General features: G+C 46.6%; 1 protein-coding gene across 1 annotated transcript in view; it reads right to left on the reverse strand.

Moving 5' to 3' along the window:
- Nucleotides 1-9650: 9650 nt before the first annotated feature.
- Nucleotides 9651-27976, reverse strand: part of DENND4A (DENN domain containing 4A) — a 61261-nt gene continuing 42935 nt past the window's right edge. Inside the window, 8 exon segments of the mRNA XM_048482082.1 lie at nucleotides 9651-10550; nucleotides 13521-13585; nucleotides 14964-15126; nucleotides 17987-18104; nucleotides 18223-18477; nucleotides 20686-20896; nucleotides 22242-22376; nucleotides 22991-23166. Of these exon segments, the coding sequence (XP_048338039.1) occupies nucleotides 10414-10550; nucleotides 13521-13585; nucleotides 14964-15126; nucleotides 17987-18104; nucleotides 18223-18477; nucleotides 20686-20896; nucleotides 22242-22376; nucleotides 22991-23166 (1260 nt within the window). The 3' untranslated portion in view covers nucleotides 9651-10413.

Raw genomic sequence — 27976 nt, forward strand, 5'->3', positions numbered from 1 at the left:
AATCAAATGTAAACTGAGATTTAAATGGATGGAGGATGACAAGCAATGCCTTGGAAGAGCTCAGGTGGGGAGGAGATCCAGTCCCCCTTCCACCTACCTTTTTCAGCTTGAAAGAAAGTCTAAAGTCTTGGCTGTCCTCCTCCTCCACGGTAGACTGCCTCTGAACTTGCAGGTTCCACTGCAGCTGTCACCCATTGATGGCCATCCCAAGCAGTTTTGAGCGTATGCTGTTGTAACCCCCATGCTCAGAATGGGTTGACCCAGTAAGGGGTGGAGACTCAAAGCAGCAAGAGGCTGCAGACCTCATGTAGTTCGGAGGAGACAAGGCTACCAGACTTGGACCTTGATTGGTCTAAGCCAGGGGTCTGCAACCTGCGGCTCTCCAGATGTTCAAGGACTACATTTCCCATCAGCCCCTGCCAGCATGGCCAATTGGCCGTGCTGGCAGGGGCTGATGGGAAATGTAGTCCTTGAACATCTGGAGAGTCGCAGGTTGCAGACCCCTGGTCTAAGCCCTTAACACCTTGTTAAGGTAACTGCAATGTTGTTGGGAACTACTGGGAAGGCAGTTGTTTATTTTTGCTATGTTGTAAATGTTGGAGTTTATTGTTTCAGGGTTTTTAATGTTTGTAATGGGTGAGAGTTCTCCTGGAAACCTTCATCATGTTGAATCCTATTCATCAAGCCCTTGGAGTCTTCAGGAGCCAACCCACTTGCAAAGAAGAATTGGACTCGGCAGTATCAATAGACTGTAAATATAAGGACTTGAAAATGCAACCTGAACAGGACCTTGAAGTGTGATGTTAAATGTTGATGTTATATGTTAAGAAAGTAAACCATTTTGTTTTTAACATTTGTTGTTGCAAACTCATTCCAAGTTCTGCCCCACAGAACCCACAAGCTGAGGTTACACTATGTGCTGTCGATTCTGACTTAATTCACCCTATTAATTCACCCTATGCATTAATAACCTCCCAAATGGCCTGCAATCGAAAGCCCTGCTCAGGTCTTGCAAACTGAGGATCGTGGCCTCTTTCATGGAGTCTCGTGTTGGGTCTTTTTCTTTCCCCTTCTGCCTTCCATTTTTCCTCCCTTGTTCACCTTTTCCAGAGACTGGTCTTCCCATAAGCAGAAAATCTGGCGTGCAGAAATCACTTTCAGGCTCCTTCCGCACACGCAGAGCAATGCACTTTCAATCCATAAGCATAAGCATAAGCATTTTATTGTCATTGTGCACGCACAACGAAATTAACAGCAGCATTCCTCGATGCACACAATTTCAGACTCATACATCATCCTCACTTTCCCCTTCCTCCACCCATCCCTACACAGCCCCAAATACATCAATATGAAGCAGCGGAGTTTAGCATAGCCACAGCTCTAGAGTAGAAGCTGTCTCTAAGCCTCTTTGTCCTAGTTCTGAGGGCCCTGTATCGTCTGCCAGATGGTAACAGTTTAAAAAGAGAGTGTGCTGGATGAGACGGGTCCCTCAGAATATTTTGGGCTTTATTTAGGCTTCGGGAATTATAGATTTCTTCCAAGGAGGAAAGAGGGCAGCCAATAATCCTTTGTGCAGTAGTGATCACCCTTTGGAGCGCCTTCCTATTCGCCACTGTGCAACTGGAGAACCATACACGGATGCAGTAGGTTAGGACACTCTCTATAGCACAGCGGTAAAAGGACACCAGAAGTTTTTCATCCAGTTGTTGCTTCCTTAAAAGTCTCAGAAAGTACAGTCTTTGCTGGGCTTTCTTAACCACCGCGGCAGTCTGTACGCCCCAGGTCAAGTCCTCTTTAATCATAACGCCCAGAAATTTAAAACTAGCCACCCCCTCCACTTGATCTCCATTTATAGTCAAGGGCTGAATTTCTGAGTTCTATAATCCACTATGAGCTCCTTTGTCTTGTTAGTGTTAAGAACCAGGTTATTTTCCCTGCACCATGAGAGCAGTTTCACAATTGGTTGCCAGTGGATTTTGCTATTCCGCACAGTAAAATTCAGCTGCAAAGCGCACTGAAAGTGATTTATTCTGCATGTGCGGAAGGGGCCTCACATGCTCTGAATAGTGCTTCCAGTCCACTTCAAATGACCGTTTGCATTTTGCCATTTCACACAGTAAAGTGCAGTTACAAATGGTACTGAATGTTGGAGTAGCGGTAAGTAGGCTGTTGGATGGAGAGGCAAGTGCCCACCTATCTCAACCCCGAGGGGATCTGTGCCCAGTGGTTGAGAGGAAGGGGGCCACCCAGAGGTGGGATCCAGCAGGTTCTCACAGGTTCCCGAGAGTAGGTTACTAATTCTTTGTGTGTGCCGAGAGGGGGTTACTAATGGGTGATTTTGCCACGTGATTTTTGCCTTAGTTACGCCCCTCCTCTCAGCAGTAGCGCGCAGAACTTGAAGCAGTCTAGCAGGAGGTGCACCGGCATGCGTGGCAGCCTGCGCCTGCGTGCATTCGTTTCTTGCCCAAGGATGGGCGCAGCAGCTGCGTCCTTGCCACAGCCCCGCCCAGGAATGCCCCGCCCAGGAATGCCCAGCCCCATTGGCGCTACGCTACAGTTTGAATCCCACCACCATGGGAACCTGTTACTAAAATTTTTGGATCCCACCACTGGGGCCACCTGTCCACATTTTAGAATAGTCAGGCCCAGTCGCAGGTGGCTGCCTGTCCCAATGCTGAAGGTTGCTAGCCTTGATGGCTATTGGGTGCACACCTCCAGACCAAGCACTGTAAGCCTCGCATGGCTATTGAGTGCACACATCCAAATGGAGCTTTGCTAGCTTTGCGTGGCTATTAATTGCATGCACAACGCAGCTGACAAGATTGTAGAGAAAGGGAAATTCTTTTATGACAGGGGTTCATTGGCCAAATGCTGGGAAACCCAACACGCAGACTCAGGGAGCCCGGGCAAATGCCTGGAGTCATTTTAATGCACAGTTCTGACGACAATTAATAAAACAAAGTTAAACTTGTGTCATTTTGCCTGGTGTCTTCGTTTCGGGGTAAGGCAGCAATTGACTGAGAACCGAGAAAGGAAGCTCAGCCAGATTTTGAGATGGGCGTGGATGATTTCAAGTACGTTTTCGTTTTAGGGGTGGAACTAACAGCATTTCAGGAGAGTTTGGATGAAAGAGCGGATTCCTTTGAGAGCAGAGTCCAGACGATCATTCATGAAACAGAAAGCTGAAAAAGAAACTAAAAATCATAAAAATAGGATGCCTAGATCGTAAAAGCGACAAAAGGAGGTTTGGTGAAACAGCATGAATTATTGGGTTTGGCCCTCGGAAAACCTTGTGATCGGAAAGGAGAGGCTGGCCATCTTGTGTACTGGAATGGAAAAATGGAGATCTAGATGAGACAGACGAATCTTAAAACAGGGCTAAATGACGAAGTAGAGGAAGGGACGCGAGACAATTCTTGGATGAATTTGCTTGATTTTTTTCTTTCTTTCTTTGCTGTCAAGTCACACCTGACATGGCGACCCGTGGCAGGGTTTTCAAGGCAAGAGACATTCAGAGGTTGTTCGCCATTGCCTGCCTCTGTTTCAGTACTCTGGTATTCCTTAGAGGTCTCCCACCCAAATACTTGCCACGGTTTATTGCATATATTGTGCGCCCAGACCTGTTTGCCTCCGAATGGTATCAACTTCTTAAATCAAAAATCCACTCTCTAGGTTTAATACTTGAAGACCTCTGTATGCTGTCACCCAGAGAGATTCTGCAAACCTTAAAAAGCAGACTTCTAGAACAGGAATACCATATCTTGTTGGGCCGAGCAAATAAATCATGCTCACCCTTTTCTGTCGGAATAGTACCAGAACAGGGGCACATAGCCAAATATCTTGAACGATTAACTGAACCCCAACAGAGATGGATTATTACAAGGGCCAGATGCAATATTTTTCCATCGGCCATTACAAAGGGTCGCTACCTATCTATCCCTCTCCAGGATCGGGCCTGTCCACACTGTAAAAACCAAGTGGAGACTCTTGCTCACATTATACTTGACTGTCTGAGATATGTGGGTATTAGGAATTTCTCTAAAATTTGGGTCTTAGACAAATCTGAAAGAGACTCTGACAACTCTGTTGTGGAGCTTTTGTTAAATAACACAGAGGCCATGCTCTTGGAAAAAGAAGCAAAATTTCTTTTACAAGTGACAGAATTTTCTAAGTAACGTCCAATGCTAGATACAGTTTATCTGTCTGGGTGTTGAATGTACTTTTGATTTGTACTTCAGAAATGTCTGTAATGCTCTGGAGCCTATTTTAATATGCCTAATAAAGGTTGTTGTATTGTAAGAGATTTACTTGCCACGGTCAGTCTGCTTAGCTTCCGAGATCTGATGAGATCAGCGTAACCTGGGATATCAGGGTCAGGTAATCTCCCTGATGGGATCTGATTATTCCTGTGCAGCGCTTCCTAACGATCCTAGAGGAGCGCCCTCCCCACTCCCTCTTCCAGGATCCCTTCCCACAGAGCAGGAGCCATGACGGCAAAGGCCCAGGCTCTGGTCAATGCAAAACAAACCACGCTAAGTGGTGGGACAGCCCACAAATGGGGGCGATAGTTGGGGTACTAGGACATGTAGGAGGAGACAGTCCTTTTCATCCTTCTGGAACTGACTGGTTAGGGTTAAATAACAGAGATAAATGTAAGATTCTACACTTAGGCAGAAAAAATTAAATGAACAAATATAGGATGGGTGACACCTGGCTTGACAACACTACATGCGAAAGGGATCTGGGAGTCTTAGTAGACCGCAAACTGAACATGAGTCAGCAGTGTGATGCGGCAGCCAAGAAAGCTAATGCGATTCTGGGCTGTACCAATTGGAGTATGGTGTTTAGATCGAGGGATGTAATTGTACCTCTCTATTCTGCATTGATTAGACCTCACCTAAAATATTGTGTACAGTTCTGGGCACCGCAATTCAAGAAGGATATTGACAAGCTGGAACGGGTCCAGAGGAGGGCAACCCAAATGGTAAAAGATCTGGAATCTATGCCCTATGAGGAGAGACTTAGGGAGAAGGGTATGTTTAGTTTGGTGAAGAGAAGGTTAAGAGGTGACATGATAGCCATGTTTAGATATTTGAAGGGATGTCATGTTGGTGAGGGAGCAAGCTTGTTTTCTGCTGCTCTGGAGACTAGAACCAGGAGTAATGGATTCAAGATGAAGGAAAAGAGATTCCACCTAAACATCAAGAAAAACTTCCTGATAGTAAGGGCTGTTCGACAGTGGAATGCACTACCTTGGAGTGTGGTGGAGTCTCTTTCTTTGGAGGTTTTTTAAGAGAGGCTGGATGGCTATCTGTCAGGAGTGCTTGGATTGCGTGTTCCTGCATTGCAGGGGGTTGGACTTGATGGCCCTTGGGGTCTCTTTCAACGCTATGATTCTATGTGCACAAAAGTGTAATTGGAGGGGCAATGGAAGACATGTTGAACAAAGCCTAACCCTAACCCCCTAAATCGAAGTCGCATGCCAGCCTCATTAAAAAAAAAATCACAGATCTGGAATCGTTTGGGATAACCCCAGTTAGAGTTAATGAGGTCCTCTTAGGTCTCCAAAGATGATGATGTCCTGGCCCTCATCTTCATCAATAGAAATACAGAACAGAATAAGAGCAGCAAAAATTCTTTTCACTTTTCTTTATTGACCCATTGGAAAAGTTTAAATAGAACCATCCTATTCTTTGAATGTTTGAGGGGCGGGGGGCACACCTTTTCTGTTGTAAACATTGACATGTACACCTCGAAACTGACCTACCGAACAAAATAAAACACTGAATCTGATGTCCTTTGCTGGTAAATAAAATGTAAACATTACATATTTACAAATCTACAATCATTCAGTTGTGGAAAGTGCTCTTTTGAAAACGAAGGGTTCGTTTTGAAATGTCGAGTTATTTATTTTCCAGAACAAAGTTCTCTCTTGGAACCTCAACAACCGCACCTCCTATTTTATACTGTAATATATACACACACGTACACAGATTTACAAGTGGAGAATCGGTTTCTTTCTTTGGGGTAAAGTATTCCCAACTGAAATACAAAAAGCCATCTACTTAACGAACCTAACATGAAAACCTACTGAGAAACAATTCTCTTCTACCTTAAAAGGGGTATTTTTTCCCTCTGTTGATAACAAGACACAGACAGACAAAAAGGCATTGTGTTTATTACAAAGGAAACACACAATTGTTCCAAAGTATTTGGACTAAACACTTATACACGGAAGGAAAAGATGTCAACACTGCCTTGCAGTAATAAAATCAAGCGAACCTTTGTAAAGTTAACGTGACGTCTGGAAATTAATCACACGCCTCTGTGATTTTGGGAAACTTGCTTTGTCCTCCAAAATGAAATCTGGTTTAATGTGAATAGGATGGTTTTATCCCTGGAATGGTTATGATGTGATTGCTCAATTAAGTGCCTTTGCAAGAGAATAGTGCCTTGACATGATTGCTAGCAAGTTTTCTAGATTGCACAGAGGGACCACGATTCAGTTATATGCTTTTTGAAGACCCCAGGCTTACTCCACTATGGACTGCACCCTCTGAGAGAGATCCCACCAAAGTCAGCAGATCAGATTGCAGGATAACCTCAACATCAAAAGACAACATGTGTGTGTGATCGACAGACCACCCTGAAGAGGATACAGCACAGAAAGGCCCTTTCCGCATGGGCCAAATACGGTGCCCTGGGGATGGCAAAAACGCCGTCCCCAGGGAGCCGTTCGCACAGGCCGACCTGGCTTCCCTCCACTTCCCCCAGAGCGGCGTCAGGCTGCCTCCAAAACAGCGTGTTTTGGAAAACAGCGTGTTCCCGCCGGCGCGGTGCGAACGGCACCGCCGGGAACACGCTGTTTTCCCTGTCCCCCCCCCCACTCACCTCGTCATCCTGCGTCGTTCTACTGGACTGCTGAGACCCTCCCTTGCTGTCCTCCGACCCCTGGAGGTCGGAGGGCAGCATGGGTGAGTCTTAGGAGTCCAGCAGGGCAAAGCAGGGCGATGAGGTGAGTGGGGGGGGACAGGGAAGAGGCGGCTCCGTGCGGAGCCGCCTCTCCCGCGCCGGCCTCTGCGGGGGCTGCTCGCACGCTCCCGTGCAAACGGCCCCCACCCCTCCACCGGCAGAATTCCTGCCGGTGCAGGGGCGCCCTTTCCGCAGTCCGGAAAGGGCCAAAGAATTTGGTTGTTTGCCTCCGAAACCACGTTTTCTCAATCCATTCACACTTTCAGCTCCCCAAAAAATCAAGAAATGTACATGCACAGCACTGGCTGCTGACCAAGTGATTTTATATAACAAATTGACTTCATTTTTCCTCCACATCAATTTGAATTAATACTCTGCTGGATAAAAGTGGTCCATTTTCCACTGTGCCACATGAACAGAAACCTTGTTGATGTTAAATTGTCAAGGATGTCCACTTGCAGTTACTCACACGATAGACAGGAAGCCATCTTTGATTAAACTGGCCAATTTTAAGTTACTATGCGAAGACCGGGAGATGGGCTCTGCTTTATGGTTTAACAGACAACTCAGGAAAGAGAGAGGGTCCTTCCATCGCTGTAACACGCTACAAAACAGTGGCATTTCTGCCAATTCACTGCAGCAAGAACTGGCATTTCAGGGGTTGGAGAGCACTGCTTTCTCCACACCACACACGTTAGTAAGCACTGATTTACATTCACGGCAACTACCCCGCACAATGCTTGCCTAGTAAACACAGCACTGCAGAGGTACGGGACACAGACTTTAACGGCCCACGTTGCTAGTTACCTAGTTGAAAGTGGCCTCCAAAGTAGCTGGGCCTGCTAGTCCAGAAGGCATAACTAGATTGCATCATTTGTGGCAATCAAGTCTGGAAAGGTAGTTTTGTTTCTCACTGCAAGGTGACAGAGAGCGATTCCTGCAGAAGGGAAGGGCACAATGCCCCACTGAGACGAATGGCACCTCCATGAGAAGGCACAGGTAGGGTCCACAGACAACCTGGCAGTGGAAGGTGTTCTTTGTGACCCGCTTGATTTTTCCAGGGTGGTTTCAGACCAAACCACCCTTGTCCTTAGGGCAGGGCAAAGAGCTTATACCACAGGGGTGAGGGAGCTTCCACAGCAATTGGCCATGCAGCAAAATCAGAAAGCCCCATTTCATGATGGTCTTTGGATCCTGGCCTCAGAGCAGTGACCGCTGCTGAGAGATAGCAGCAAATATCAGCTAGAACGTTCGGCCTGAACAGAAAGATGAAAGGGAGCTGATAGGGAAGGCGACAGTGTGAGCATTGTCACGCGTGTGCAAATAAGATTGAAAAATGGAAGAAGGGAAAGACAGGCATGTCACCTGGAGGTCACTGGAGAAAGGGTGGGATACAAATGGACAGAGGACAGACTAACATCCCCCGACCCCCTGCTGTTTCTGACACTTCTGAAACTCTGCCTTTGAATCAAACGTAATGAGAGATTAAGTGACAAAAAAATTAAAACGTACGGTGTTGGCTGGAAATTAGCCAACAAAATCTCAATGTACATCTTACACAGAGTGTATCCAAAAAGTAGGTTATAGATGCATATTATTGCAACTGCTATGGCAACGTTTTGCTACCTTCTATTCGGGAACTGCACATTCTCAGATTACGAACATTATAATCTCCGCTGTACACAGGTGTACTGTCTACCCCTATTCCCAGGCCTCTTGTTGTGGGAGTCACATAACCATATACATGGTATCATGAATCCAAGGATGCTGGAAAGAGGGGTTGAAAGCCAGCTTCCCTTTCCCCTAGGACAGTGATGGCGAACCTTTTCGAAACCGAGTGCCCAAATTGCAACCCAAACCCCACTTATTTATCGCAAAGGGCCAACACGGCAATTTAACCTGAATTCTGAGGTTTTAGTTTAGAAAAAACGGTTGGCTTCGAGGCGTGTGTTACTCAGGAGTAAGCTTGGTGGTAATCAGTGGCTTTCCTTTGAAGCAACCGTGCAACGCTTCAGGTGAGTCACGACCCTAGGAGGGTTTACTCAGAAGCAAGCCCCATTGCCAGCAGCTGAGCTTACTCCCAGGTAAAGGATCACACTTTAGTTCTTCGCATGAAAATCAGTGGGGTTTAACAGCGCTTAACAGGGTTTCCTGTTAACACTGCTTTCCCAAAACTAGGTCTTAGGTTTAATGCTAATAATCGAGCCCAGCAGCCCAGGCCAGCCTAGATATGTGTGTGTGTGTGGGGGGTGCGACTCTGTGCGTGCCCACAGAGAGAGCTCTGAGTGCCACTTCTGGCACCCGTGCCATAGGTTCGCCACCACTGCCCTACGCAACACTCCAAGGCCACTGCAAAGCCGTTCCAAACAAACTGGGATAACAGCTACCCAAAAAGTACCCTGGGCACACAAATGCCTTGGGCATGCTTAAAGTGTGCGTGGATCCTTGCCTGTGCATTATGCATAAATGCAGTGGGACCCGGACAAAGTACTACCGTGGCTTCAACCCAAATTTCTTCACATGAGAGATTTAGCTTGGTGCAGTGGTTAAGAGGGGTGGACTCGAATCTGGAGAACTGGGTTTGATTCCCCACACTTCCACAGGAGTAGCAGACTCGAATCTGGAGTGCCAAGTTGGATTCCCCACTTCAGCCACCTGAAAATTGTGACTAGCCTTGGCCTAGTCATAGTTTTCTCAGAATGTTCTCAGTCACACCTACCTTACAAGGTGTCTGTTGTAGGGGTAAAGGGGAAGGGAAGGTGATTGTAAACCGCTTTGAGACTCCTTACAGTAGAGTGCCAAACAATCATTAAAGCTTCATACAAGTTTGCAAGACCTGTCAGCTAAAATTTGCAGTTTTAAGTTCACGATTTGTTTGTTTTTTGTGGTTAGTACACACATACAACCCAATTGTCACCTAGAACTGTACTGAAATTTCTATACTACTTTTTTTTAAAAAAAAGAAGGGCTTTCTGTCAAAAAGATCAGTTGTTATAAACAACAATATTCCAAGGGAGGAGAAAAGTATTGCTTTTGCAACAGGATCACTTAATTCAATATAACAGCTTTTAAAAGTTAAAAAAATACGAACTATAAATAATTTAAAATATGCTATTATACAACTCTGGTTTGCGCATGGTAACACTCTGACCTCAAAATGTAAACAGTTTTGCAAAGCTTATTTCATCCATGCCAACTCTAGTGCATGGTTTTGGTCCATTTCAGTTTTCTCCACTAAGCGGTTCGTAGACAAAAATCAAAGTCATCTTTTGCTTGTTATACACCACTCATTCCAGTAACTTTCTGCCCTCCCCGCAATCCAAAAATCCCAAATATCTCAAGAAGGGAAAAGAAAAAGAGGGTGGCCTTTTTAAATGGAGAAAGTGAAGAGTCTGGGAGAAGTAATTTTGAAAACGTGAACCCTGCAGCCAACTTTCCGTTTTAGAGGTACGGCTCCCCAAAAATCTTCCGACATTCCATCACTCCCATACTCGGAGGCCTGTCGCAGTTGTGGGTGTCTTTGATCTGATTCGCTGTGAGACGATCGTACGCCATTTTATACTCTCTGTCGAAAGCCTCTGCAGGAATGGGGGGGAAAAAAAGAAAACTCAGCAGTTGCAAGAGCCCACGGAAGCACCGGTATTCTAATTCAGTCCTGAGTGCTTTTGGGAAGCAGAGAAGTTCTTCGGCAGGTCTATGGCAGCATATCTTCGTCTGCTGATTAATCCCACCCAGAGGAGAGCCTTGGCTACTGCAAGATGTAATGTGCTGCCATCAGCTCTGCTGGAGGGAAGATTTAAGAATATGGAACGTTCTAAAAGAGTTTGTTCATGGGATAGGACTACGGTTGAAACACTTGACCATTCTTTGTTTCTATGCCCTAAATACAATAAGATACGCAGGAAATACATGAATTCCATTTTCTTGCCATGTTCTCAGTGGCATGAGTGTTATAAGAGACCCAATCTCCTGAACAGCTCTGATGTGCTCTTTTGTGAAACTGTTGCAAATTTTATACTGGAAATTAGTAATTTTAACTGCATTTCTTAACCTTGCTTTGTTTTAAAATTTTGTCCTGTTTTATATGCCAATAAAGGCTTGTGTTGTGTTGTGTTGTTGTCTTTGGCAGGTCCCATTCAACATGGCTTCCAGAGGGTATTTTCCGCAACGAATTGTGCACAGATCAAATATACTGGAAAGGAAGGTGAGTCTTGTGTGAACTGAACACAGACACAGAACCTTTCCCTGGAAGAGGCTTCCTGTAGTTGCAGCCCCGAAAGGGATTCTTTGAGGTCGCTTCTGCTTATTGGCCCTAATCAAGCAACTTGATGGCGGCTGTTATGGTGATACAATAATGACTAACTCTGCATCGAGTTGGGTTCAGGAGCTTATTTCTATACAAACATGACGGAGAATTTATAGGCAGCAACAGAGAGACATAAATCAATTCCACTTGCAATAAGAGTCATTTTATATGTTTGCTCTACCCCATGGGTTTGTTCATTTGTATGCGGTGAGGTTCTTTGGATAGATCAGTGGTGGCGAACCTATGGCACGGGTGCCAGAGGTGGCACTCAGAGCCCTCTCTGTGGGCACACGTGCACAGAGTTCGTCATGTGATAATAGTACAATTATTTCAGGGAGATTATTAGCACTGAACCTAAGACCTAGGCCCCTTCCGCACATGCAAAATAATGCGTTTTCAAACCACTTTCACAACTGTTTGCAAGTGAATTTTGCCATTCCACACAGCTTCAAAGAGCATCGAAAGCAGTTTGAAAGTGCATTATTCTGCATGTGCGGAATGAGCCCTAGTTTTGGGGAAGCAGTGTAGGTAACCCTGTTAAGTGCTATTAAACCCTACTGATTTTCATGGGAAGAACTAAAGCGTGACCTGGGAGTAAGCTCGGTTGCTGGCAGTGAGGCTTGCTTCTGAGTAAACCCTCCTAGGGTCGTGATTCACCCGTTGGAAGAGTTGCACAGTTGCTTCAAAGCAAAGCCACCGACTACCACCAAGTTTACTCCCGAGTAACGGGCGCCTTGGAGCCAACCGTTTTTTCTATACTAAAACCTCAGTATTCAGGTTAAATTGCCGTGTTGGCATTTTGCGATAAATAAGTGAGTTTTGGGTTGCAGTTTGGGCACTCAGTCTCGAAAAGGTTCGCCATCACTGGGATAGATGTTCTGCTGTAGGTGGTTTTTATTATAATGACTGGGATGTCCACTTGTGTCTAACAGTCCCTCAGCGTGAAAGGTGTGGGACATAATGCATCCAGGTGAAATATTACTGCTGATCCTTTATAGTAGTTTCTGTTGAGGTGTGAGATTTTTAGTTTTGTGGGAGACCCGTAGATAGGAGTGTCTTGAAGCTGCTTATTAACCCTTCTTATCAAGTTGCAACTCATCGTGAAAACAGGGGGGTGGGGCGCCAAACAATAAAGAGAAGATGAGCAGGGCAACAGCTGCGGGTTCCACCCTTCCACCAGCAAAACCCTAGCAGGAGCTTATAAAAGCAAACAGGTTTTGAGACAAGAGGGTACTTTGACCAAGCAGATGTGGAAGTGTAACCCCCATGCTCAGAACGGGCTGGCCCAGAAAGGGGTGGAGACTCAAAGCAGCAGAAAGCTGCAGAGCTCATGTAGTTTGGAGGAGACAAGGCTACCAGACTCGGACCTTGATTTCTATAAGCCCTTAACACCTTGTTAAGGTAACTGCAATGTTGTTGAGAACTAATGGGAAGGTAGTTGTTTGTTTTTGCTATGTTGTAAATGTTGGAGTTTATTGTTTCAGGGTTTTTTATGTTTGTAATGGGTGAGAGTTCTCCTGGAATCCTTCATCATGTTGAATCCTGTTCATCAAGCCCTTGGAGTCTTCAGGAGCCAACCCACTTGCAAAGAAGAATTGGACTAGGCGGTATCAGTAGACTGCAAATATAAGGACTTGAAAATGCAACCTGAACAGGACCTTGAAGTGTGATGTTAAATGTTGATGTTATATGTTATATGTTAAGAAAGTAAACCATTTTGTTTTTAAAATTTGTTGTTGCAAACTCATTCCAAGTTCTGCCCCACAGAACCCACAGATAGGAGGTTACAGAAGCAGATCACAAATGCCAGAAGAGGAGCTAACACAATAATGTGGCTCGTGGGAAAAGGTCAGAGAAGAATGCATAAATAATTCAGTCGTGGTGAAAAGTGAACATACAAGAGACTCTTAGGGAGTTTACTAGCCCAGCCGCCAATGTACTCCTATGAAATCTGTGGCACTTGAAAAACAGAGAAGCCAAGATAAAGCTACTTTTCCTCCTTGCCTGCAGGTCTACCTTTCCTTTCCACACGTGAGTAGCTATTTACAAGCCTCATTTTGGACAAGGGCCATTAGTTGGCACAAATACTGGCACTTAGAACATAAGAACACAAGAACGCTTCACCTTAGTAGGGCTGCAGAACTGGGTACAAACTATAAATGTTCTTTACACTTTCTGAACCAACTATTTGAAGAGACCTCAGTTTCCTGCAGAACAGGACACAACTTAGTAGATGGCTTACCTATATCAATGTTCTCTCTTCCAAGTGCCACAAGAGACAGAAATAATATTTCTCTATACAGACTCCTAAAAAAGACACAATGAGAAAGCACTATTAGTTTGTTCTTCTGTACCAAGTGCTACTAGGTAGCGTGTTTTGGTTAACCCTGACAGCCTTCTCCACCACACTCAAACCTTTGGCAATATTTTTGTAACAATCATTGCTGCTTTCCTAAACAAGATGATAATAAGCGCTGAGGAAGAGGAACAGGAGGAAGAGAAGTAGGAGCAGTCACCACCTTATGAGTGGCAAAGTCTAACCTGGAGAACCAGGTTCCAGTCCCTACTCCTCCAAAGGAACACTGGACTCTAATCTGGAGAACCGGATTCAATTCCCCACTTCTCCACATGAGTGGCAGACTCTAATCTGGTGAACGAGGTTTGTTTCTCTAGTCCTCCACATGAGCAGTGGACTCCAATCTCGCGTCATGCATTTGTTTCCCTATTCCATATGAGCGGCAGACTCTAATTCGGTGAACAGGGCTTGTCTCCCCATTCCTCCATTCCTGCTGTGTGACCTTGGGCCAGGCACAGTTCTCTCAGTACTCACTGTCCCACCTAATTCACAAGGTGCCTGTTGTTGGGAGGGGGGGGCCTTTGAGACCCCTTAAAGGTGAAGAAAAAGTGGCACTCTTTTTCCATCCTGCTTATGTTATTGGGGGGGGGGATGGCGCCCGGAGACAGCCATTCTCTGGGCGCCCCCCCCCTGCTGTGCCTGGGGGTGGAGCTCAGGGGGCCCAAGCCCCTGAGCCCCACCCCCAGGCCTTGCCCCCCTCTCCTGGCTCCCAGCCAGAGATCTGCCCTCCCCAGATCAAACTGAGCTTATTGTACTTGAATGAGAAGGAGAAGGAGAAGGAGAAGAAGAAGAAGAAGAGTTGGATTTATAATCCACCCTTTCTCTCCTGTAGGGGCTTACAAACTCCTTTCCCTTCCCTCCTCACAAGAAACACCCTGTGAGGTAGGTGGGGCTGAGAGAGCTCAGAAGGACTGTGACTAGCCTAAGGTCACCCAGCTGGCGTGTGTGGGAGTGTACAGGCTAATCTGAATTCCCCAGATAAGCCTCCACAGCTCAGGTGGCAGAGTGGGGAATCAAACCCGGTTCCTCCAGATTCGAGTGTACCGGCTCTTAACCGCTACGCCACTGCTGCTCCTGATCGCCACTGCTCAATGGTCGCATTATGAGAAGACTAAGAGTCGTTGGAAAAGACAATCATGCTAGGAGAAGTTGAAAGCAGCAGGAAAAGAGGAGGCCCCAACATGAGATGGGTTGGCTCCATCAAGGAAGCCATGGCCCCCAGTTTGCAAGACCAGAGAGAGGCCATTAAAGACAGGACATTTTGGATGTTGTTAATTCACAGGGTTGTGTAAGTTGGAAATGGCACATAATAAGCCAATATATTCCTACCTTTGTCTTTTCATCTGTGGGCACCTTTTCTGTCTGTCCAAGATCTGACTCATTGGGCCGTAAACATCGTTCACCTTAATGCTCTTGACCATGCTTCTTAAAAGCTCCTGGTTAAACAAACTGTTATCATTCTGCAGTAAGCGAACCACGGGATAATTCTGAGCTGAGGAAATCAGAGGAAAAAAAGCAGATTTACTGTGACTGCGATCGCCAACGGCCTGCTCCACACACGACAATCAACCATACTTAAATTGGGGTAGTTGTGGTGGGTTTTCCGGGCTCCGTGGCCGTGGTCTGGTGGATCTTGTTGCTAACGTTTCGCCTGCATCTGTGGCTGGCATCTTCAGAGGTGTATCACAGAAGGAAGTCTGTTACACACTGTGTCCAGTGAGAAGGGAATGTTTTAGTGGGGTATAATTTGTCAAGTCCCCAGGTGGAGAACCAATCAGCAAGTGTTTGGGTGGAACTTGTAATGCAAAGGTGTGGTTGATAGTATCGTATTGCAGGTGGGGTTTTTCAGTCCAGGGAGTGATTCACATTTGCATTCCCTGCAGCAGCAGCAGCAGTATTAGTGAATGCAAATCCTGTGTTTGGATGGAGTCCATTGTCCATGAACCCAGAATGCCCTTGGCCTTTGCTTCTGGTGTTTTTAAGTACTGGTAGCCAAGCTTTATTAATTCTCTTGGCTACCAATACTTAAAAAAATTAAAAACAATCCCTTCTCACTGGACACAATGTGTAACAGACACCTCTGAAGATGCCAGCCACAGATGCAGGCAAAATGTTAGGACAGTGATGGCGAACCTTTTCAAGACCGAGTGCCCAAATTGCAACCCAAAACCCACTTATTTATCGCAAAGTGCCAACATGGCAATTTAACCTGAATACTGAGGTTTTAGTTTAGAAAAAAATGGTTGGCTCCAAGGCGCGCATTACTCGGGAGTAAGCTTGGTGGTAGTTGGTGGCTTTGCTTTGAAGCAACTGTGCAACACTTCGAACAGGTGAATCACGACCCTAGGAGGGTTTACTCGGAAGCAAACCCCACTTCCAGCAACCAAGCTTACTCCCAGGTAAAGGATTGTGCTTTTGTTCTTCCCATGAAAATTAGTAGGGTTTAACAGTGCTTAACAGGGTTACCTACACTGCTTCCCTGAGCCTTCTGGGGAGTGCGGTCTAAAAATATAATAAATAAATTAAATAAATAAACTAGGTCTTAGGTTTAATGCTAATAATCTCCCTGAAATAATTACACTATTATCACATGACGAACTCTGTGCACGCGTGCCCACAGAAAGGGCTCTGAGTGCCACCTCTGGCACCCGCGCCATAGGTTCGCCACCACTGTGTTAGGAACAAGATCCACCAGACCTCGGCCACACAGCCTGGAAAACCCACCACAACCAGTTGAAAGCCTTCGACAATAAATTGGGGTAGGTTGCTCAAAGATTAACAATCCAAGCAAGCACCTGCATGGCTAATGGTATCATTGTAGCAGTGTCTCCAATATTCAATCACACTTAAACAGTTATCAATAAGTGTTTATACTGTATTAAACTTAACAACATAAACCATATCTACACAGGCTTATTATTGTGTGATAATTTACACAAAGAAACTTATAAACTAAATAGTCCCTCTACAAAGGGTTCACAACAACAAATTAACACTGAACGATACGTGCATGTATTGTCGAAGGCTTTCACGGCTGGATTCAACTGGCTATGGTGGGTCTTCTGGGATGACACAGTGTGTAACAGACTCCCCTCTGTGATACACCTCTGAAGATGCCAGCCACAGACGCAGGCGAAATGTTAGGAACAGGATCCACCAGACCACGGCCACACAGCCCAGAAAACCCACCACAACCAATACGCACACGGGCTGTCACTTCCAGGTTGTTGAATGGCTTTGTGAAACCTTCTCAGTGGTCTGCTATTTTGTAATTTTCAAAAAATAAACCCTTTTCCAAAAAAGGTTACGAAAAATCCTTAAGGTTCTTTTTTTTTTTTTTGCTTTGCTGTATAAGAAGCTTTAAAAGGGGCTTGGACAGATTTATGGAGGAGAAGTCGATTTATGGCTACCAATCTTGATCCTCTTTGATCTGAGATTGCAAATGCCTTAACAGTCCAGGTGCTCAGGAGCAACAGCCGCAGAAGGCCATTGCTTTCACATCCTGCATGTGAGCTCCCAAAGGCACCTGGTGGGCCACTGCGAGTAGCAGAGAGCTGGACTAGATGGACTCTGGTCTGATCCAGCTGGCTTGTTCTAATGTTCTTATGTTCTTAACTGGCTCTCCAGGATAGAGACTCTGGTCTGGTGTTCTGCTCCGGTCTCTGTACCTTCTACTGAAAGCCAACAAATGGGCCTCTTTGAGACAAGGGAAGCATTCCTTGTGCGGGTCAGAGCGTGCCATCTTGGTTCCACAAAAAGTGCACTTTTTAAATGAGCGCCGTGTCCTTTCTTGGAAAGAGGACACCAAATGAACGAAAATAAACTCCAAAACCAAATCCAGCAAAAGTTTTCAGTCAGCAGAAAAACGGCGAGAGGAGAGAAAAATTCCTTCCAACCACTGTGGCTGCAAAAGAAGGACTGAGGGAAAGATGCTCTTCCTATCGCGTGACTCTGAGTGGGAAGGTTTCGCATCTTCAGCTGTGGGTGGGGGAAGTGAGTTCCTTCTGGTTGACTTGCGGAGAAAAGAAAGAAGCTTTCTAGTCTACTGTGGCTGGTCTGCACACGTGCGCAGACCAACGTGGGACTGCACAGTGAACCCACGAAGGTGAGATACTGTACAAAACACACACGTATCCCCCAAAAAGAAACGACAACACACACAGTGGTTAAAAAATGAGCCTTATCAAGATTAAGTGTAACACTCACTCCCAAACACAAGGGGGTTGGTTTTGACCCGCAAGACAAAGAGAGTGGCATGATCAACACTGCCACTTCAAGTTAGGAAAGCTGAGAGCTGGGATGGGAGAAGAGTTACTTCTGAAAAGCAGGCTGCTTCTAGATGTGTAACTTACTCTGTGCATTCCACAGAATATAAAGAGGCTGGCCTGGATCTTTGTGCAACTTCATGTTGTCCCACAACACCTGAATGAGAACGTATTTGCTGTCCTCTGCAATACAACTTCGGGGAATCTGAGTAGGAAGAACACACAAAACACACCCCTGTGAATGTAAGCCCAGGAAATGTGAAAGAGCAAAATCAAACTCTATTTGCTGCTGCATCCAGTCCAGAAACTCAGCTTTTCCCTACCTTTGAATTTTTATTGCAATGTTCAGAGGACAGTATTAATCCCGGTAAATTACTGGGTAAGTCCAGGCGTCTGAAATACCACACAAGATTCCAGAACACAATGGGGTGGTGGTCTACGAAGTCTGCCACGGTGACTGCGTGATCCCCTTCGTTTTCCAGCAAACTTTCAAGTTCCTTCCATACGACAAGGGGACTCAGGTAAGGGACAGTGATGGGCTCTGGGCTTGGGAGCCGCCACTCCAGCTCCAAAGAGTCCTGTGGTTCAAACAACAACAACCAAAAAACACTGAATAGAAGAAGAAGAAGAAGAGTTTGGATTTATATCCCCCCTTTCTCTCCTGCAGGAGACTCAAAGGGTCTTACAATCTCCTTGCCCTTCTCCCCTCACAACAAACACCCTGTGAGGTGGGTGGGGCTGAGAGAGATCCGAGAAGCTGTGACTAGCCCAAGGTCACCCAGCTGGCATGTATTGGAGTGCACAGGCTAATCTGAATTCCCCAGATAAGCCTCCACAGCTCAGGCGGCAGAGCTGGGAATCAAACCCGGTTCCTCCAGAAGGTCTTAACCTCCTACGCCACTGCTGCTCACTGCATAAGAAGAACCCTGATGGACCAGACTAGTACAATATCCTGTCTCACATCACGGTCAACCAGTTGCTCCCGAGGGCCAACGACAAGGTCGAGAGGCCAATGCTTCCTCCAGTACTGCCTCCTGGTCTGGTCATAAACGGTCAAATTCTGGGATCATAACGGGTTCCAAAATGTGATTCACCAGGAGAGCCCCTCACCTTTAGCTAGTTTCTGAGCACAGTGGCATAATGGCAGAAAATGGTGCCCGGGGCAAGACCAGAGTCCCCCCCTCCATAGCAAAACCTGATTTTTCCACCCCCTTCCTGGACCCACTTACATACATTATTATTATTATTTATTATTTTATTAAACTTATAGGCCGCCTATCCCCGAAGGGCTCAAAAACCTTTATTAGGCATAATACCAATATAACAACCAGCATTATCCAGGCAAATGTTCCATACATAAAACCATCACAGGTATTATTCCAAAGTTCCTAAAAGGAACCTAGTTACAGAATTTAAAATCACAGAAGAAGAGTTGTTTAGTAGGAATGCAACCTTCCCAGCAACAGAGTATTCCTTAAACTTAGCAGGAAGAAGAGTCAAAAGCCTGGACCTAGCTTCTTCGTATTTGGGGCAGTTAAGCATTATATATTCCATAGATTGCACCACTATAATACAGTGGGGGCATTTCCGCTCTTGCGAGTCAATTTTACGAAACCTCCCTTGGAGTACAGAACACTTATGCCCAGGCCCTGTCACCCCTGGGGGCCGTTCTCAGGCCTGCTGGCTCGCCCAGGGCCATTTAGGGAGCAGGGCACATGGCTTAGCCTTTCCAACTTGCCTCCACCAGTCACGCCCTCCAAGCTGCGCGTCTTCTCCCGCACCGCCAGTCAGTCAGTATGGACCCAGGGAGGAGGGACGAAGGAGGGGCATGGGGGACGATTTACCACCCCCCACGTGATTAAATTGCCTGCGCCCGGGGGACATTTGTCCCCATATGTCCCTCTGGCAGGTACTATTTGTGAAGCAAGACTATCTGAGCAAGACTATCTGTGAAAAGGCAGTACTACTTTACAGAAGTTCTGACTGTTATAAAAATCAATCTTGATCCTCCTTGATCTGAGATGGCAAATGCCTTAGCCTTAGACAGGTGCTCGGCAGCAGCAGCAACAGCAGCAGCAGAAGGCCATTGCTTTTACATCCTGCATGTGAGCTCCCAAAGGTATCTGGTGGGCCACTGCGAGTAGCAGAGTGCTGGACTAGATCAGTGATGGCGAACCTTTTCAAGACCGAGTGCCCAAACTGCAACCCAAAACCCACTTATTTATCGCAAAGTGCCAAGCCGGCAATTTAACCTGAATACTGAGGTTTTAGTTTAGACAAAACGGTTGGCTCCAAGGCGTGCGTTACTCAGGAGTAAGCTTGGTGGTAGTCGGTGGCTTTGCTTTGAAGCAACCATGCAACTCTTCCAACGGGTGAATCACAACCCTAGGAGGGTTTCCTCAGAAGCAAGCCCCATTGCCAGCAACCGAGCTTACTCCCAGGTAAAGGATCGCACTTTAGTTCTTCGCATGAAAATCAGTGGGGTTTAACAGCACTTAACAGTTACCTACACTGCTTCCCCAAAACTAGGTCTTAGCTTTAATGCTAATAATCAAGCCCAGCGGCCCAGGCCAGCCTAGATGTGTGTGTGTGTGGGGGGGATTCCCCTCCCCCCACATGATGAACTGTGTTTGTGCGTGCCCACAGAGAGGGCTCTGAGTGCCACCTCTGGCACCCGTGCCATAGGTTCGCCATCACTGGACTAGATGGACTCTGCTCTGATCCTGCAGGCTCTTTCTTAAGTTCTTAAGCTCAGCGAAACCACAACAGATGACCCAGTTACTCACGGCCGTGCCCTGCAATGTGGTCGGCAGACTTCCGGTGGGAACGACGTGGCTGTGCTTGCAGCCCCCTTTTGCCTCTGCCTCCAGGGGACCATAGACACTAATGCTCCTCGACAAGGGGTGAGTGATGTGCTCGCTCCGAGCGGCTCCTTGTCTTCTTCCAGAAGGGATCTGGATGCTCTTGGCGCAGGGCGCGACAGGCCGTCTGGAGCTGCTGAAACAACAGACTACTCAGCACGGTAACCGTCTATTTATTTGGCAAGCGTATAACACGTCAGCTCCAAGATAGGGAGGACATGCTGCAGTTTAAGAATGAAGCAGAAATAGACATCGTGGTTCTTTCTCCTGCCTTCAAGCCATTCCTTTTACGCTCCCCCCCCCCCCCACACACACACACCCATTTCCCCCAAGAATTACCACCTCTGATCTCAGATTACCATCATACTGCTCAATAACAACAATTTAATTGTGACTTTGAGAGGGAGTGCTATAGCTCAGCGTTCAGAGCATAGGTGTCAAACTCACGGCCCTCCAGATGTTATGGACTACAGCTCCCATCATCCCCTGCCAGCATGATGCTGGCAGGGGATGATGGGAACTGTCGTCCATAACATCTGGAGGGCCGCGAGTTTGACACCAAACCCCGCAGAGCCCCTGTTAGTCTGTCTAGAGACGATACTGACCTTGGTCTGATCGACGGACTGATTCAATATAAGGCAGCTTCATGTGATGTTTGTTGCTTTTTAAAAATAACAACGCTGTCTTATTTTTGTTTGCTGGACAGAGCGAGCGGGTGGATGCTGACGACATCAGAGCACCCAAGCTCATCAAAGCTTTCCATCGTGCCTGTCCAAGCAAACCGGGGGGAGGGTCTTAAAGGGGGTGCCAATAATTGAGCCCAGTGGCCCAGACTAGCCTAGATGTGGGGGAGACTCTGTTTGCACGTGCCCACAGAGAGGGCTCTGAGTGCCACCTCTGGCACCCGTGCCATAGGTTCGCCACCTCTGCTCTAGAGGTTCTGCATCAAAACTGCCATGTTGCATCAATCCGCGGGCTACGTAATTCAGCATCCCATCTGGAGTTCATGCCCTACGAAGAGAGGCTGAGGGAGCTGGGGATGTCTAGTCTGGAGAAGCGAAGGTTAAGGGGTAACAGGATAGCCATGTTTAAAGAACTGAAGGGATGCCATGTCGAAGAGGGAGCAAGCTTGTTTTCTGTGCCTCAGAAACTACGACACGGAGTAATGGATTCAAGGGGAAGGAAAAGGGATTCCACCTAAACGCTAGGAAGAACTTTATGACTGTCAGGACTGTTCCGTAGTGGAATTCACTGCCTCAGAGAGTGGTGGAGTCTCCTCCTTTGGAGGTTTCTAAACAGAGGCTGGATGAACATATGTCAGGAGTGCTTTGATTGTGTGTTCCTGAATGGCAAGGGGGTTGGACTTGATGGCCCTTGGGGTCCCTTCCATGATTCTATGATCCCCAGACTTGGCTTTCAGGATGGGACAGGCAATAAGGTTAGATAAGCAATGTTGCTTCAAGTAAGCCCAGGTAATTTACCTGCTCGAATGCAAGTCATCCTGCGCAGATATCAGACATGTAGTACATCCTGAAGAGGGATCAGAGAGGCAGGATTTTGCAGTCTGGGTAAGAAGCTGCATGTTCTCTGAAGACGGACTGGACTTCAGGAAATATCTATGGACCATATAAACAGTCAGGTAACTTGAAGATCTCGCCCCCGCCCCAACAACCAGCACTGGGAAACACTTCTAATGGACAAGCCCCTATTACAGTGGTGGCGAACCTATGGCACGGGTGCCAGAGGTGGCATTCAGAGCCCTCTCGGTGGGCACGCAAAAACAGAGTCCCCCCCCCCCCCATTTAGGGTGGGCCGGGCCGCTAGGCTCAATTATTAGCATTAAATCTAAGACCTAGTTTTGGGGAAGCAGTGTAGGCAACCCTGTTAAGTGCTGTTAAACCCCACTGATTTTCATGCAAAGTACTAAAGCGCGATCCTTTACCTGGGAGTAAGCTCGGTTGCTGGCAATGGGGCTTGCTTCTGAGGAAACCCTCCTAGGGTTGTGATTCACCCGTTGGAAGAGTTGCATGGTTGCTTCAAAGCAAAGCCACCGACTACCACCAAGCTTACTCCTGAGTAACGCACGCCTTGGAGCCAACTGTTTTTTCTAAACTAAAACCTCAGTATTCAGGTGAAATTGCCGTGTTGGCACTTTGCGATAAATAAGTGGGTTTCGGGTTGCAATTTGGGCACTCAGTCTCGAAAAGGTTCGCCACCACTGCCCTATTACCTTCCAGGCCCACGGAGGTCTCTGATTTCAATGTTCAGGAAAGGCAGGAATAGATTTCCACAGAAGGGGCATGTAGTGTTCAGGTTGGAATCATCCGCCGTCCAGCCTGCCATGATCTCCTCATCGTGGACCAGACAGTCGCAGGTTCGACAGCGGGAGCAGCTTGAAATGAGGACCTGTCGAGAAGCACTTGGCTTAAAACACCCTCTGCAATAATCCTGCCTTCGTCGGCAAGGACAAAAATCAGTCGGGTGCAACACAGCTGCAAAATCCTAACCGAATATACACCACCATTACCCCAGTCTGAACAGGCTCTTCTCCAATTAGTTCAATCAAAAGTGATTCCCACATGGAGATGTGTAGTTTGGCTTTCCCACTGTCCTGGCAGCTAATGCAACCCATTGGAGTAATACATATAAACATCAGTTAGAACGGCACGGCAATGTAATCTCAATATAAATATAACAGCTAGCCAGATTCTAGATAATTAGCCAACTGGCCTCGTTAAACTTCACGGCTGTTCTGAAAAGAAACAAAATAAAGACTTGTTACAAAGAATTACAATTTACATGTGAAACTGGGGATACCCAGCCTATTATATTACAGCGCTCACAAATCCCATACACAGGAAAGCCTATATGCTGGCTAGATTTAACATCATGCCATCTCCGCTACATAGAGGAAGACTTAAAGGTCTTCCAAGCGATAAGAGGTTCTGTACCTGTAGCATAGGACTGCTGGATTCCATCCCACACATTCTCCTGAACTGTGTATTATACCAAGAACTCCGATCCAGCCTGCTATCCCAAGCTACAGACCCTATGATTGATTATACTGAATCAGATAAAGTAGTTAAGCTTTTACATTGTCAGGATTTTCATTGCTGCCTTACAGTGGCAAAGTTTTTGTCAGAAGTTTGGAAACTGAATGTATGACAAACGCAATGTTTTTTACTATCCACTTTTTAACTGGAACTGTATTTTTTTTCCATGTGAAACTGATTTCCAAAACATAAAAATACTTACAAAGGCAGGTCAGGGTTTTTCAAAATACAATAATGGTTACAATCAGGGAGGACAACGCTCTGCAATTGGCTTGTCCTTATGCCTCTCGAAATGTCTCCAATGGGAGAATGTAAACGATTTTTCCGAAACATTTGGCTACTGTTTGTAAAATTATAAAATTATTTTGGTTACTTAAAAGTAAATTGCTACTCCAGTGGGAGAACTAATTTTTTGAAGTGATTATTGTAGCCTGTTGGTACAAGTTTTCTTTCATTTTCACTTTGGTGTGTACCTTCCCCTCTTGCTTAGCATGGAGCTAATGCAGCCCAGCATGAAACCTGGTTTCCCTGTCTCAGTCCCCCAGTAGTCCTCTTTCTTCTGCAGCTCGAAAAGCATGCAGGGTCTAGAGCCGTGGTGGCGAACTCCAGATGTTATTTTGCTGTCCAGCCAGCAATATTCCAAGAGAGAATCCTCAGAGGTTGCTGGCTGATGGGGCGTCAATCCAACTTGATTAATTGTTCCAGGGAGTTGTTGGTGTCAAAAAATATACATCCGTTTCCTCTGCTTTGCACCTTGATAAGTGGGGCATCTGAAGCATCTGGGGAGGGGATAGTATTACTGATGTTATTGGAGCCAGGGATAGGTGCAGATTATGCTACTTGGTCCAGGGGAAATGCTGGAGGTTGCTCTGGGTGACACTGTTCGTGATATTCTTCCAGCATTAGTGTGGACAAGGTCAGTGGTTCTATATGACCCTCATGGGCCTCAGCAGACACGTTGTTACACTCCAGATGTTCATGGACTGCAATTCCCATCAAGGGCTGATGGGAATTGTAGTCCATGAACATCTGGAGTGCCATAGGTTCGCCACCACTGGTCTAGAGGGCCCTCTGGTAGACACTGAGGCACCCCTGTGCGCCACCCTGGGGATCGCTCTTCTACAGGGAGGGACAGGACTTCAGGGAATGAACCTTAACCACTATGCCTGAATGTCGTACAGTCATCATTCTGGAAGGCAGGTAGATGAATTCTAGCGTGGTGTAGTGGTTAAGAGCAGGTGCGCTCTAATCTGGAGAACTGGGTTTGATTCCCTGCTCTGCCACTTGAGCGGTGGAGACTTATCTGGGGAACCAGATTACCTTGTGCACTAGTGACCCTGGGCTAGTCACAGTTCTTCAGAGCTCTCTCAGCCCCACCCACCTCACAGGGTGTTTGTTGTGAGGGGGAAGGAGTTTGTCAGCCCCTTTGAGTCTCCTTACAGGAGAGAAAGGGGGGATATAAATCCAAACTCCTCCTCCTCCTCCCCCTCCCCCTCCCCAGGAGCAGCAGTGGCGTAGGAGGTTAAGAGCTCGTGTATCTAATCTGGAGGAACCGGGTTTGATTCCCCGCTCTGCCGCCTGAGCTGTGGAGGCTTCTCTGGGGAATTCAGATTAGCCTGCGCACTCCCACACACGCCAGCTGGGTGACCTTGGGCTAGTCACAGCTTCTCGGAGCTCTCTCAGTCCCACCCACCTCCCAGGGTGTTTGTTGTGAGGGGGGGAGGGAAAGGAGATTGTAAGCCCCTTTGAGTCTCCTTGCAGGAGAGAAAGGGGGGGGGGATATAAATCCAAACTCTTCTTCTTCTCTGAGGAAGGACCACCCTGATTGGTCATCCACGCAAGCACAAGGGAAGCACGAGACTCAGCTGTGCCTTCACTAGGTCACGTTCGGTTCATGATAAAAGAGAAAGCCAGTGTGGTGTATGGGTTAGAATGCCTGACTATGATCTGGGAAACCCAAGTTCAAATTTGCTCTCTGCTGTGGAAGCTGGATGGATGAATTTGGCTCTGTTCCACACACGCAGCCTAACCCACATACAGGGTTCTTGAGACGATAAAAAAATATGGGGGGGGTGTAAGCTGCTTTAAGAACATAAGAACATAAGAACAAGCCAGCTGGATCAGACCAGAGTCCATCTAGTCCAGCTCTCTGCTATTCACAGTGGCCCACCAGGTGCCTTTGGGAGCTCACATGCAGGAGGTGAAAGCAAGGGCCTTCTGTGGCTGTTGCTCCCGAGCACCTGGACTGTTAAGGCATTGCAATCTCAGATCAAGGAGGATCAAGATTGGTAGCCATAAATCGACTTCTCCTCCATAAATCTGTCCAAGCCCTTTTGAAAGCCATCCAAACACCAATCACACGTTGCGTGAAGAAGTGTTTCCTTTTATTAGTCCTAATCTCCCCAGCATTTCAATGAATGCCCCTGGTTCCTGAAAATACGCTGAGAAAGAAATTACTCTGTCAACATTTTCTACCATGCATAATTTTATAGACTTCAGTCATATCCCCCCTCAGCCGTCTCTTCTCCAAACTAAAAGAGTCCCGGCTTACAACCCACTCTCTCGCAAGGTAGGTGCTCAGTCCTCAATCATCCTGCGTTGCCCTTCTCTGCTTTTTCTATCTTTTCAGTAATATCCTTTGCACAGGTGTGAGCCAGAACTGAACACAGTACTCCAAGTACGGTCGCACCATGGCTTTATATAAGGCATTGCAATCTCAGATCAAAGAGGATCAAGATTGGTAGCCATAAATCGACTTCTCCTCCATAAATCTGTCCAAGCCCTTTTGAAAGCCATCCAAACACCAATCACACGTTGCGTGAAGAAGTGTTTCCTTTTATTAGTCCTAATCTCCCCCCCCCCCAGCATTTTCAATGAATGCCCCCTGGTTCTAGTATTGTGAGAAAGAGAAAATTTTCTCTCTGTCAACATTTTCTACCCCATGCATAATTTTATAGACTTCAGTCATATCCCGCCTCAGCCGTCTCCTCTCCAAACTAAAGAGTCCCAAACGCTGCAGCCTCTCCTCATAAGGAAGGTGCTCCAGTCCCTCAATCATCCTCGTTGCCCTTCTCTGCACTTTTTCTATCTTTTCAATATCCTTTTTGAGATGTGGCGACCAGAACTGAACACAGTACTCCAAGTGCAGTCGCACCATGGCTTTATATAAGGGCATGACAATCTTTGCAGTTTTATTATCAATTCCTTTCCTAATCATCCCCAGCATAGAGTTTGCCTTTTTCACAGCTGCCATGCATTGAGTTGACATTCCCATGGAACTATCAACTAAGACACCCAAATCCCTTTCCTGGTCTGTGACTGATAGCACTGACCCCTGTAGCGTGTATGTGAAGTTTGGATTTTTTGCCCCTATGTGCATCACTTTACATTTTGCTACATTGAACTGCATTTGCCATTTCTTAGCCCACTCACCTAATTTATCAAGGTCCGCTTGGAGCTCTTTGCAATCCTTTGCAGTTCTCACCACACTACATAATTTGGTATCATCTGCAAACTTGGCCACCACGCTACCCACCCCTACTTCCAGGTCATTTATGAATAGGTTGAAGAGCACTGGTCCCAATGGGAAGAATGGGCTTTGGATGCCCAATGGGAAGAATGATGGGATACAAAGAAGTACATACACAAGGAGAAGATTCTAATACACTTTTTCTACCACAAGGAGCCCCAAAGTGGCTTATAATCACCTTCCTTTCCCCTTCCCACAGGAGATACCTTGCAGACAGGTGGGGCTGAGAGAGTTCTGAGAGTACTGTGACTGGCTCAAGGTCACCCAGCAGGCATCATACTCAGGAGAGGGGAAACAAACCCAGTTCCCCAGGTAAGAGTCGGCCACTTATGGGGAGGAGCAACGAATCAAACCTGGTCCTCCAGATTAGGATCTGCTGCTCTTAACCACTACATCAGGCCGGCTCTCATTGTAAGAGGTTCAGTTCAGTCAGACCCCCAGAGAGCTGTTCATTGCAGAAATGCCAACCCCATCATATGTCCTTTTTTGTAGTTGGGACCAATACAACCCAGGATCATTCTGTGACTACTGCAGTGGTTATAAATTCCCAAGCACAGCCTGGCTGGAGAGACTCAGCATGGCTACTGGAATCAGTCCAGGACTACCAACCTGGCAGTCCTACGTCCCCCAATCT

The sequence above is a fragment of the Sphaerodactylus townsendi genome, linkage group LG17 (genome assembly GCF_021028975.2).
Source record: "Sphaerodactylus townsendi isolate TG3544 linkage group LG17, MPM_Stown_v2.3, whole genome shotgun sequence".
NCBI lineage: Eukaryota > Metazoa > Chordata > Lepidosauria > Squamata > Sphaerodactylidae > Sphaerodactylus > Sphaerodactylus townsendi.